The 13,079-nt window shown below is 38.7% G+C and overlaps 1 protein-coding gene across 1 annotated transcript in view; it reads left to right on the top strand.

The window, feature by feature from the left end:
* The window catches only part of RASGRF2 (Ras protein specific guanine nucleotide releasing factor 2), a 121,974-nt gene that overhangs the window by 34,848 nt on the left and 74,047 nt on the right, over positions 1–13,079 (top strand). Inside the window, exon 2 of the mRNA XM_030467765.1 lies at positions 6,328–6,434. Within this exon, the coding sequence (XP_030323625.1) occupies positions 6,328–6,434 (107 nt within the window). The remainder of the gene's footprint in view (positions 1–6,327; positions 6,435–13,079) is intronic.

Raw genomic sequence — 13,079 nt, forward strand, 5'->3', positions numbered from 1 at the left:
GAAATCAAATGCTATAGCCATTGTAATTTGGCATTTTTTGGTGCAAGACAAAAGATTTGCAGGAAAATTAAGGTCTGCAGTGACCTTTGTGTATTCCTTGATTTCTATTTTGCATGCATGTTGGGCGTGGTATTTTATTACTGAGAGATTAAGACTTTATAAAACAGGGTACATTTATGTATAATCTCTCTAATTCCAGAACTGCTGATTGCATACTTAAGTATAATGACCTCAGAATGCTGTTGCTCTTGACCCATACAATATTTGAGGGATTGCTCAGGAAGGAGATTCACTGTCAGACGCTAGAATAGATTTTATGCAGTAGGTTGTAACTTGATTAATCCAGTACTGGTTAAAGAGAGAAGTAATCAAGCCATCTCATCTAACATACAATATATATATACATGGCTATGTACATTTTTATATATATATATATGCATATATACTTACACATTATATATTTGGGAAGTGTTGCACAAAACCCAGACAAGATGCTACAGCCCAGCTCTCAATCTCTTCAGTATGGGAGGTGGTGATACAAACCAGAGCCCCTGGCTTAGTAGGTAAAAGCCCTATCCTCTGTTGCATCCTGTGGATTTCCAGATTTCTACCTACGAGTCTTGATGAAGTAACATTAGATGATAGCAAAACCCAAAATATGCAAGAAAAAAACAGACAATTAGTAGCAGCCAGTACTTTGTGAAAATGCCTATGTACCTTGTTTATAATAAAATGTAAAGCCTTTTGAGGGATTTAGAAGACTTCCATACCATCAAGTGAAGTATTAATTAGCTCCCATAAGACTGTGAGAAAGCTTTTATTTGAGTGGACCAAGGGCCCACCCAGTCTAATATCCTTAGATATTAGTCTTGCATTGTGGCCTCAAGTGCATGCTAGGGAAGGCATCAGCTTAGGTATGTATTTTCCTTTACCTCTCCTCTGAGATGACTTTAAGCTTCCAGTTATTTTCAGCTTCAGGCCTGTCTGAATTTTGAATATGTGAATTTTGTATGTTCAGTACCCCACGATTTCTGAACAGTGAGCTCTGTAGTCTCCTTGCAACCCGCTGGCACTCGATGTGTTTACTGCTTCTTTTGTCAAGGAGCAGCACATTACTACCAGTTGCCTGAGGAACTACTTTCCTCTGCTTGTTTTGCAGCTGGTTTCTATTATGTTCATTTAATAGATTTTTTTTTAATTGGAAGAGAAATAGACCAGTTGATGCTTATCCATCCCTTCCATATCTTTTGTGATACTCTTAATATTGTTCTTTACTTTATTCTGGAGAGTTTAATTTAGTTTTAACTTCTCTGGATATCTAATTTAAACAAGCAAGCATTTGCATACCTCTTTTATCTTTTTCTGAATCTCTCCCATTTTATGATTCCCTTTCTGTTACTGGAGGTACAAAACTACTTTAAAGCATTTGCTGTTTTGCAGCATAATGTGAATGTTTGCTTTGTTCTGTTTTTTTACTAATCATCCCTTCCACTCTGGTTTGTTTTACTTGGCATCTGCTGAGTTTTGGGATGGGGTTTTCATGGGGGTTACTCCAGAAACTTACTCCAGTTCTAGCACCAAGCACAGAGCCCACCTTTACGCGTGTGAAGCTTGAAATATTTTTCCTCACATATGCCATGAAATTTGTGTGCTGTTAATTTCATCTGCCATTTTACTGTGTTGAGTCTACAGTTCTCTGTAACAGGTTCTTATCATTGCTTCCTTGAATAATTAATGAAATTTGTCATCCTGTGTAACCCCTGTCCATATCCTCACTGCAGTTCCCTGAGAAAGTCCATTGATGGCTGCTTTTCATGGTAAGAATGACACATCATTCCATGTGTGTCCAGTTCCATGGATCCAATATTCCAGCACTGTTTCCTGGATTTTCATCGTATTATTTTTTTTATTTTTATTCCTGGAGGGATGTTCTTCTTGTAAATCCTAGATGCTCAGGCTTTTCCCTAAAAATCTGTCAAAAGCATTTTGAAAATCATATCATAATCCAAATACTTCTTGGCCCCTTCAGAGAACTGGTGGGCTTAAAAGACATGACATCCTTATCCAAAAGACTCTTCTCAAGTACATCATATTAATTCTAATACCCACTGATCTAGTTCTCATTATAGCTTCTGTTAATTGGCATGATACAAAGTGTATTGCCTTGGTAGATCACCCTGTAACTCTTGCAAAAACTGTCATGGTTTTCACCCTCCTGTCATCAGTTCATTTTCATGATAATTATCAGCAGTGGTCTACAAATTTCCTGCCAGTGCTAGTGGTACATGAAGTATCAAAACTTGGGAAAACCCAGCCCTGGCATTTGCCTTCTCTTGATTCAAGGCACAATACTTCCTGCTCATGTGGTGCTGATCCAGTGATGGGGAGAGAATGTTGCCTTCTCTCCAAAACGTGTTGCTTACCTCTGCACACTCATCTTTTTGCACCTTTTAGAGGTTCTGCCTTCCTCTAAGTATATTCTCTTTTCCTTCCCTCTCCCCAGGAGGTAAGAAATACAGAATACATGTGATGTTCTGTATTGTACATGTCAGTTTTGTATGTACTGACAGCTAGGCAAAATAATGTAAAGGGGTGCACATCTGAAAACTTAATGAGGTTAAATGTGCTCGATTAGTAAAAACTTTGATTTAGTCTGCAATTTGATGCTTTTCCTGCAAGAATTATTGAGATTTTTCAGTTGTTGCAGTCATTATCCCCTCCTGCCCAGTAATATACTAGTGCTTGAGGCTGCATTCGAGTTTCCAGATTCTGAAGTGTCCTTAGAAGTAAAAAATGAGAAATATTTTTATCTCATAATTTTAAATTTTAATAAATTGCCTCACCCATCTTTTTACCCTCAAAAATTTGTTAACATGCCCTTACAAATATCTGTTAGTAAATATAATAAATCTTAAAAACAGAGCAAATGATTAAGCTTCCTCATGCCTCACACAGAAGACAGACTTTCACTAAGCCTCCTGATTTTTGCTAACAGTCTTTATACACAGAATAATTTTTCACAGTTGTTTTGCATTAACAGTCTCCACTCTTACAAATATTTACAGCTCGAATTTTCTTTTAAAATTACTCGAAGTCCTGGCATGAACCATTATAGGAAAACTGTGCCATAAGTCACTGAATGATCAAGAAATAGGATGTAATGAAACCATGCCTTATTTAACCATTAAAAATTGTATTTTTATAGTATTTTATGGAGGGAATTAGATGTTTTATATTTAGCAAGAATGTTTAAGGAAAAGCAGTTTGTAGGCTATTACCACACAGTAATTATTTACAAGCCTACAGTATGTCAGGGTTCAGTAGTCACCTTGAAGACCTTTGAAACATAATTTGAAAGTTATCTGCCTTGCTGATGGAAGGATAAGATAACAAAACCACTGCTGATCATTTTTTCCAGTGTTTTTCCATCAGACACTCAAAACTGACCAAATTTACGAGGAGCTGAAGGCAAAAGTTTGCAGTAGGGGTTGTCAAGCAGTGTTATTATCTGGGGTAGCAGCTTTTCTGCCTATTAGAGGTAGCACCAGTGTGGGAAGATGAGTGCTCATCCTTCTTAGTCCTTCAGTGTTTTCAGTAGCTGAATTGTTGCAAGCATCAGTGCTAATCTACAGGTGGAAAAGACACGGGCTGCTACAACTGTGCTGTGTTGCAGTGATATGGAAGCTGAGCTATTTAGCAGGTTGAATGGCAGTGCTAAAATTATGTATGTCTATATATAAGTGTAGAGGCCCACTCACATACATCAGCAACTTGAGAATCTAATAATGCATTGCAGATATCATCTTATTTTCTCGTAGCAACTTAGTTCTGTAAATGATCAACTTTTATTTTAAAAAGAGAATTCAAGGTTGACTTAGAGATTCTTTTTAGAGGCATGTTACAATATTGAACTTTGCATACTCTACAGCTGACTACTCTGGTTAGCTGTTGTGATAGCTGATACTGGTGCTTAAGTGCAGCATACATGTTTCAAGGGGATGAAGGATATAGATGAGTTTTAATGTAGCTTCTGGAAACAAATGCATTTTATAATTTAGCTTTTGTTTCCTCTGTGTCCACTCATACTATAGTAGTCCTCTTAAGTTTTTTTGAATTTGTGCATTTTTTTTGGTCTAGCTAAGCGTTTAGACCATGCATATCACCATAGTAACTGCACACCCCTAAGTCTAAATTCTGCAACATGAAATTGATGAACGTCTTGCTCAACAGAAATCTGAGTTATTTCATTTCAAAAGTGAAGAGGACTGTAATATTGTCTCTCCCTTTAGCTTGAATTATACAATGGGGTTAAATCCAGTGCTTGTCTACACTTGTGAATTTATTCTAATTTAAATGTCTCCACTTTATGAAACACAAATAGCTCGTTACATAAAATGCAGCTCTAAAAAGTGTGATTTATCTTTAAATATACTGTTTAAAATAGACAATTCCAGTTTATAATCAGAGCACATTTGTGTGCAGTATTTCTACACTTCTTACTGTCCTGCAGGTTGCTTTCAACTGCATCGTGTTATAAAAGTTTTAATCTGTGTTATGGAGAATCATGTAATAATATAATGCACAAAGTAATAGATTTCTCTTTATGGAATGCCATCAGAGGTGTTCATGTTACCGAAAAAGAAACCAAAGATACAGGTGCACTTCTGTTCACAGAGGTAGCTGGGTTTTGTGAATTTGAAGTCCCTGGGTACAAATATTGGTGCAAATGCAGGTGCACAGACAGGGCTAGAGGCAGTGTAATGAATCCAGGCATCTCGGATATACTGAACCTGCTCTGGGCACACCACACAACCAATTTGTGTGTTGTACGTGCACAGCTGGCAGCCAGATGTTTTGGAAGGGGACAGTGTACGGCTGTAATAGTGTCCTTTTATATGGAGAAAATTATTTTTAAGTGTTTACAGTATCTGCAGCCGATTTGCCATAGGTAAAATTTCATCCTTCTGTTTCTGTTTATGCTTGTGTTCCTCCTGTCTTGGTTTTTAATTCAGGGGTGTTTTGTATTTGCTTGATCTCCAGCATGGTGTTTGGTTACAGGAAGGCTTTTTTCAGCTGAGCTGTGGGTCTGATAAGGAAAGCAGAATGTTTGTTGTCATCAGGTTTCTTACTGCTGTACGCAATGGCTAATGGCATGGGAGAACAAAAAATTATATACCTCGTGTGCTGACTGAAGTGTGTTTGGAATTTGCTGTTAAACACCAGAAAGCAATTGCTGGTTATATTCAGTTCCTTGTTAACTGGGATGGAGGTGGAAGAGGGGTTGAGAAGTTCTAAGCAATGAAAAGAACTGAGTGATCTGGTCCAGAGATTTTTGGACATTAAATCTCCTCAATAATGTTTGATCTAATAACAAGGTGGTTTTATGGCTGGGCAGGTCCCACACAGGTCCCACTGCCCACGAAACAGCTGGCTTACTAACAGTGCATTTAATGCATCTATGGAAACTACAGGTGTCTGCTTAGGTAGAATATTTTCATACCTATTTTCATCAACATTGGAAGTTGGAATGCAAGCTCTGTAAAATAAGGCTGTAAAATGCCGACATTGTGAAATGCATTTTGAGGTAGATAATTAGGAGATTCTCCCCTCCCCACCAGACATTATTATTTTTACTACATTCTGAAAATAGCAAAAACTTACCTGAAATTCTGTGTTCTGTAAAACAGTGACGGGCTACATCTTTCATATAGAAATGACATTGAAGCATATGACATTCCTGTGTGAGTAGCATTTGCTTATGAAAAGAAAAAGTTGTTGCAGTGGCAATTATTGGTGAGGCTTCCTGAGAGGAGGACAAAAATGTTTTGAGAGTGTGATGAATGAGAAGGGACACTCTCTGGTTCTTCTGAAAAGGTCAGGAAATCACCTAGAGCCAGTAGGTGGCAGTTCCAGATTTGTTAATCCCATGCTGACGTCTGTGAACAATGTAAGGTATAAGAGTGAGGGGAAAAAGAGATCCAGACACTCCATGACAGTCACATTATTGTATTTGACTGTAGGAGCTGCCTAGGGAATTACATTCTGTTGTCTTGTATGTGGGAGCCTAAGAGCAATAACTCACAGTAAGTATCACAAAAAGCTATTACCTTGATGCACGGGGGAATATGTTAAGGATACAGTTTCAACTTTAATCCATGTTTTGTGACTAGTAGCTCAAAACGCATTTTCCTAGTTTAGCAATACTTTAGGCTGTGTTTAAAAAGCCAGGGTTTGTGGGGTTTTTTTGTTTGTTTTGTTTTTTAGTTTTGTATATCTATTTTGTTTAAAAGAGTTTGTGAACATTCTTTTTCTCCTTCTAATTTGCAGCATTACTTTACCGTTCTTTTTGGCCATGAAGGGCAGAAGCCACTGGAACTCCGTTGTGATGATGAAGCAGATGGTGATGAATGGGTAGAAGCTATTCACCAAGCGAGGTATGAAACTTGTTTTTTAACCTAAACTTCATTTTATTGCAAATAAGTTGATAATAATTTGGAAGTATAAATTAACTCCCTAAATAGAAATAAATATTACAGTGCATTAGTTGTGTATTGTTTGCCATTCATGGGTATGTTATAGGAAAAAATGCCTATATGATTCATGTTTATGTCACTATATTTTATCTTTCATGAGTGAATGTGTTCCAGTTGAAATTAGTTCAATAGGTATACTCTTGTATTGTAAACAACTCCTAGGATTAGTCCTGTGCTAGAGACGAAGTGTGTTATATGAATAAAGTAGTAAGTGATATGCCAGGTGAATATAAGAATGCTTCTTAAAAAGCTCTTAGATAGAAATATATGTAAGAAAAAAGAGGTAAAGCTATTGTGATATGAAGAGGAACACATAAAATATCAGCTTCAAAAACTGAAGTCCTGAACAACGATCAGTCTTGTGAAAAGGAACAGAGTAGGAATTACAGCCATGCCATTATCTTTCTCTGAGAAAAGGTCTGCAAGGTGTATGGATGAGGTTTACAGTATTATCTAAATGAAAATCATCTGAGGGTTTGTGAAATAGTTTCTGGGGGCAAATCCCTTCGCTGAAATGCACTTTCTCCAGCCTCCTGTCATAGACACTCACCTCAGCTAATCCACAGTGCCATGGTAACGCACAGGGAACCAGGCAGTTCCTGAGTTGCTTAGGACATGAGCCGTGTAAACAGAAGTGATTTTACTTCATAACTAAAAACGAACACCACCAGCAAGTAGTTTTTATTCTAGAACTGGTGAAATAAGGTTCTGAAGCTTCAGATCTTATGTTGCCTGGGCATCCGGTCTTTGGATTTGCGTTCTTTTCTTAGCATTGGTTCCGAACTGAACAGGGTCTTGTGCTTGCTTGGATAACTGGGTTGCGGTACTTAGTGAACCACGTTTTGTGTGATATCCCTCTGAGTGAACTCATTATTTCAGGTCTTGAGAAGACAAAAGGCTTTGAACTTTCAGCCCATCCCAAGAAAAGATGTCCATGAGGGTATGTCTCATTGCTGAGGGAAGAGGAGAGGAGGTAGAGCTTTAACTTGTCTCTAGATCTGGTCCAATTTCTTTTTGGAATACCACTGAAAGGAAGTGAAAAATGGAGCATGATTTTTTGCTTTGTGGTAATTGGATTCACGGCAAGAACAAACCTGTACTTGTCTGTTCTCAGGATAATTTTTTTCTTGTCCATTTCCTGGTATAAAAGGCGTGTGAGCAAGAGATGCTTCATAACACTGAGTTAAAATTTCTCTCTGGGTAGTTCAGTTCATAAACATATTACACATGAAATTTCAAAGCAGAACTTAACAGAAAATTAAGCCAACATTAAAAAAACACACAGCTGAAAATACTGAGACCGTGTACTTGCTAAGAAGAAATTAGTTCCGAGATTCAGTCTTGGCATCCCTGAATTTTGACTCTACCAGAAAGTTGTGGCTGTAGCCTTCAGATGACAGTTGTGTCTCTTGTTGTAGCTTATAAGCAAGATCAGTCTTTTTATCTCACTCCCTTTTACTATTTGACATTTTCCACTTTATTTGTGCCCATCTGAAATGACAGTCCTAATAACATCGATCTATGTACGGCACTGTGAGGGATATTCTCTGAGCACTATATCATTTGGGTTTTTTTCTTAATCACGTTGCTGTGTGGGTCTCTTAAGTTTTGGGGGAGAATTTTTTTTTTCTGGTGGCTTGGACATGGCTTTTCTTGCTCTAGAACACTTTTTTTGAACAAAATATCCAGAAGTGACAAAAAAATTTCTGATATTTAGTTGCTAAACATAGAGTGTTGTATGCTGCTGTGATTACTTCATTGTTCTTATACTCTTCTACTTCACAGAAAGTTGCTTTTATTTGCTCTCCATTGTGTCTAGCAAAACAATGTGTAGTTGCATAATTAGTTACGTAACAATTGGGTCTTTTACCAAAATACATTAAAAAGTAAAAATAATAGTTTTAGACTGTTGCATAAGACTTTTCTTGCCAATGTTATTTAACAAAACGCAACAGATTTGATTCAGGAATTAAATTTTGCATGCATCATGGTTAGACATTTTTCCTTGAGTTTGTATTTTTGGCAAATGACACAAGCTTTGGCAACTTCTTCAGTGTCCAAGTGCATTTGAAGCTAGCACAAGACATTTCAGACCCTTTCCTCAGGTCTTTGTTCTGAATAGCTAAATGGCGTTTTGTGTACACCTTTGATGAAAGTCTTCTATTGTGTCTCAGATGTCTTAGGTAAAAATTCTAGGAATTACTGAGAACATTCCCCCTCCCCTTAAATTGAAAACAGGCCTGGAAATAACCTTTGAGTAGGTTGGCATTTGTGAAATGGAAATATTTAATTGCTTTCTGGAGGGTGTCATCCCCGAGAGCAGCTGTGGTAATCCATGTGTTTTAGCTGAGACAAAGTACTTGAGGCTTCTGTCATTTTTCCTTTTTTTTCTTTTTTCTTTTCTGAGATTGACATGTGCAAAATCTAATTTTGGATTGCTTTTTATGACTTTTTGCCAAATATGTGTTTGCAGCCATCCATTTTTTAAATTTATTTTGCAAGTATAAGTAGGCTATTAAAAAAATAACATGGTCTGACTGCATCCTGTGCCCCACTGTGGATAAATGGGTATTAGGTATGCATATTTGTTCAAGTCCTGCTTTGATTTCACCCCAGGAGTTGTGTCTTTCAAAAGAAAAACTGTTTCACCCTCAATACACTGAGGTGGACTTTTCACCCTCTCAAATTCTTCCATGGTTTTAAAATGAATTAATGTTTTTGCATTTAATTAAAAAAAATATGCTTCTTTTTCTTCTATATGGATGCAGAAATTGTAAAATTTGTTGCTCTCTTCTCTAACTTTGACTTGGAAAGTATTAAACTAAGTGCTTCAGGCTGTGGTTCCGTGTATGCTTTAGTCCTTCATAAGCCCACATTGCTGCTGAAGGAAGCAGCTGCCATTCTCATAAGTCAGCCATTCATTCCCACACCTTTACCAACCCTCTGCTCATGCAGGCACAAGTGTGAACTTAATTAGGAAACTAATTTGCACTAAAAGAATTATGAGACATGAGGCTGCCACCCTACCCAGTTTGAACCAGAAGTGATCCAGGACATGTAATTCCAGTACAAATGTGTGTACTGACAGCAGCAGAAAGCAGGGATCAGCACAGAGACATTCAGCGCTCAGTCGGGCACACACACCAGCAGCCTCCTCCCTTTCCCATCCCTGCCTGATCAGGATGAAAGTATGTTAGTGCAAAATACACACAATGCCTAGATACAGTATGGGTGTAAGTAGCCTAGCCATGAAATCTGCCCAGGAGCTGGTCCTAAATGCTCTGGCATTTAGGTTGCTGGCATCTGGAAGCACAAATCCCCTGTGCCTGCAGACCTTCTCCAATTGCTGGTACTCACAGGTTCGCATTCTCCCCTCTCCAGCACACTGTGCACCCCCAGGAACTGGTCTAAGACACTTAGTCTACCCCATGTACTTCCAGTTGTGAGTAATATGAGTAACATATTGGCTAAGGAGATGTGTTTTCAGGATTTTTTTCTTCTCACACAAGGGTAGCAGCCCCCTCCTCACACACCCCTGGTCCTAGAGTAAGCTATTCCCCAGCTGACATGCTTCAGATACACAAAACCACCCATGGTTGTTGGGGTCACCCTTCTGAAAGAGTCTCTATTCCAGTTTTGATTTTCCCCTCCCAGTTAAAAGGATCTTGTAGTGAAAATCATCTGGCATGTGGAATTCTCATGCTTCCTAATATATCACACAGTCCTACATACAGTCACCCCCTCTGATCCTAGTTTATGAAGTTGTTCAAATCTCCATCTTCCATTGCCCACCTGACTGGAAATCAGCAGACCCCTCTTAAACAGCCTTTCTGAACAGTTGTTCATGTGTTGTCTGAAAGCCCATCCTGATTTTGTTCCTTCTGGTAAATCAGCTCTGTAACCAGTACATAGGTGTCCTGTGATATCTCATGCCATGAAGGAGTTAATGGTACTTGGGTACAGGTGATCTCCCAAGTAACCTTGGTTAACGTCATAGGGATGGGTTGCATAAATTCTATTTTAACAGTTACTATCTCCACCTCTAGTGAGACGGTTGATGTGACATTAGACTTTAAAACCTGTCTCTAATCTATTCCTCCTCTGTTAAAAGAGTGCTATAGTTGCTTGCAGGTGGTTAATAGGGGCAGATGTAGGCAATGTTTTTTGCCTTATGACCCCCACGGCCCTGTTGCCTGATCTTCAGAAAAAACTGACGTTTGTGTGGTTTGCATTTCAAAAGAGTGATTTGATATGACTATAAATAGTTCTGCTGAGGTCCAGTGCCTGGTTCTTCCAGCTGCCTTAGCAACATTAGTATAGTTAACACAGAGTGATCTGATGGACCATAACACTGGTCTGATTTCCGTATAAAAATCTCATTTTTATACATTTGCTGGTAGCACTGCTGGAGCCTTTATCTGAGAGAACTGGTGAATGAAGATGCTAGGTCACTATCCATCAGATCTGAGAAGTCATGGAAGTTGGGTGAACTTCCTACTGATTGGAAGAGGGGAAACGTAACTTACAAATTTAAAAAGTGAAAAGAGGAGAAAAGAGGAAAGAGAAAAAAAAAAAAAAAGGAAAGGAAAATAAGGGAAAAGGGGGGAATTGTAGGCCAGTCAGTCTCAGCTCTGTGCCTGGCAACATCGTAGAGCAGGTACTCCTGAAAGCTGTGCTAAACCAGCTGCATCCTCTGCTGCATTAGAAGCGTGGCCAGCAGGTTGAGGGAGGTGATTCTCTCCCTCCCATCCACTCCTGTGAGATCCCACCTGTGTCCAGTTCTGGAGCCTCAGTATGGGAAGGACATGGAGCACTTGGAACAAGTCCAGAGGAGGGACACAAAGATGGTGAGAGGGTTGGAGTGTCTCTGTGACGGAGGGAGCAGTCTGAGAGAGTTGGGGTTGTTCGTCCTGGAGAAGTGAAGGCTCTAGGAGACCTTACAGCAACCTTCTGGTACTTAAGGTGGCCTACAGGAAATCTTCAGAGGGACTTTTTACAAAGGCATGTAGTGATAAAAAAAAAGGGTAATGGCTTCTGTCATGCAGAGGGTAGATTTGGATGAGATATTAGGAAGAAATTCCTCACTGTGAGGGTGTTGAGACATGGGCCCAGGTTTCCAAGGGAAGTTGTGGCTGCTCCCTCCCTGGATGTTTTCAGGGCCAGGTTGGATGATGCTCTATTCTTTTTATAATCTCCAAAGAGGAAAAACGTTTACTTCATGACAGCTATGGGAACCTATTCAAAGTATTTTAAATGAACTTTTTTTCCAAATGAAGTGTTGAATTTAATAGCTGTATTGGCCCCCTCCAGTATATAACAGCACTACTACTGATTTAAAGGGCAATAAATACATACAAAAAAAGATTAACTGGAGAGAATGCATGTTACTTCACTGTAACAAGCCTCATTGTATTTAATAGCAAATGTTCATTTTTTTATGAGTGCTGTAAGAAGTAGAAAGAAGTTTAAAAGGGAAGAGATGTGAAATCCAGAGATTCCTTCTGTCAAATGCTGTGCTAAATTGACAGTGGAAGAACATATGATAGCATTTTCAGTGCAGTATTTGATGAAAAAACAGTAACAGATCCCTTGTCAAAGATTAGGGCTGTATTTTTTGCAGTTTGATCTTTATTTTGTAGGGTTATTTAACCTCAGAGGATTACAAAGAAATTAGAAAAAGTGCATTTTTTTGAGTAATCCCAAAGTGGCCTAAAAGCACAATAGGTGTTAGCAAACTAAAACAAGTTATGGTGGAAATTCTTCCATAAAGAGATCTAACAGGTAAAGATAATAAGAAATAGTTCTGATTAAGTGCCAGATGTTCCCTTCAAGTCTTCCCAAAAGATGAAAAAAAGAGCAGCCCTTAAAATAAATACATTGAATTCATAGAATTTCTGGGCTTAGCCTGAGAACTAGAAGCTCATAAAAAGATCAGTGCAATTACCTCACTATCAGTAACTGGATACTGGGAGCCTGGATACCACTAGTGCCTGTGTATTAAAAGGATATTGAGCAATGTAAGTCAGGATGATCTGTGATCAAGCTATTCTTTATATACTAAGCCAAATAAACATGGTTTTACATGTTTGTAATTCGTAGAATGTTTATTGTGTAAATATAGAGCTGGCAAAAGCCCAGCTAGAACTCAATCTGGCCACTGTCATGAGACAACAAAAAAATGTTCTTACAAGTACATTAAATGCAAAAAGAGAGCCAGGGAGAATCTCCATCCCTTAATGAATACAGGGAGAGGGAGGAACATCGCAACCAAGAAAAGGCTGAGGTGCTTGATGCCTTCTTTGCCTTGGTTTTTAATAGTCAGACCAGTTATTCTCATAGTGTTCAGCCTCCTGAGCTGCAAGACAGGGATGGAGAGCAGAACTCCCCCATAATCCAGGAGGAGGCTGTTAATGACCTACTACAGCACCTGGGCACTTGCAGGTACATGGAGCCAGATGAGATCCACCCAAGAGTATTGAAGGAGCTGGCAGAGGAGCTCACCAAGCCTCTCTCCATCATTCATCAAGAGTCTTGGTTAACAGGGTA

This window comes from Calypte anna, chromosome Z (genome assembly GCF_003957555.1).
Source record: "Calypte anna isolate BGI_N300 chromosome Z, bCalAnn1_v1.p, whole genome shotgun sequence".
Lineage (NCBI taxonomy): Eukaryota > Metazoa > Chordata > Aves > Apodiformes > Trochilidae > Calypte > Calypte anna.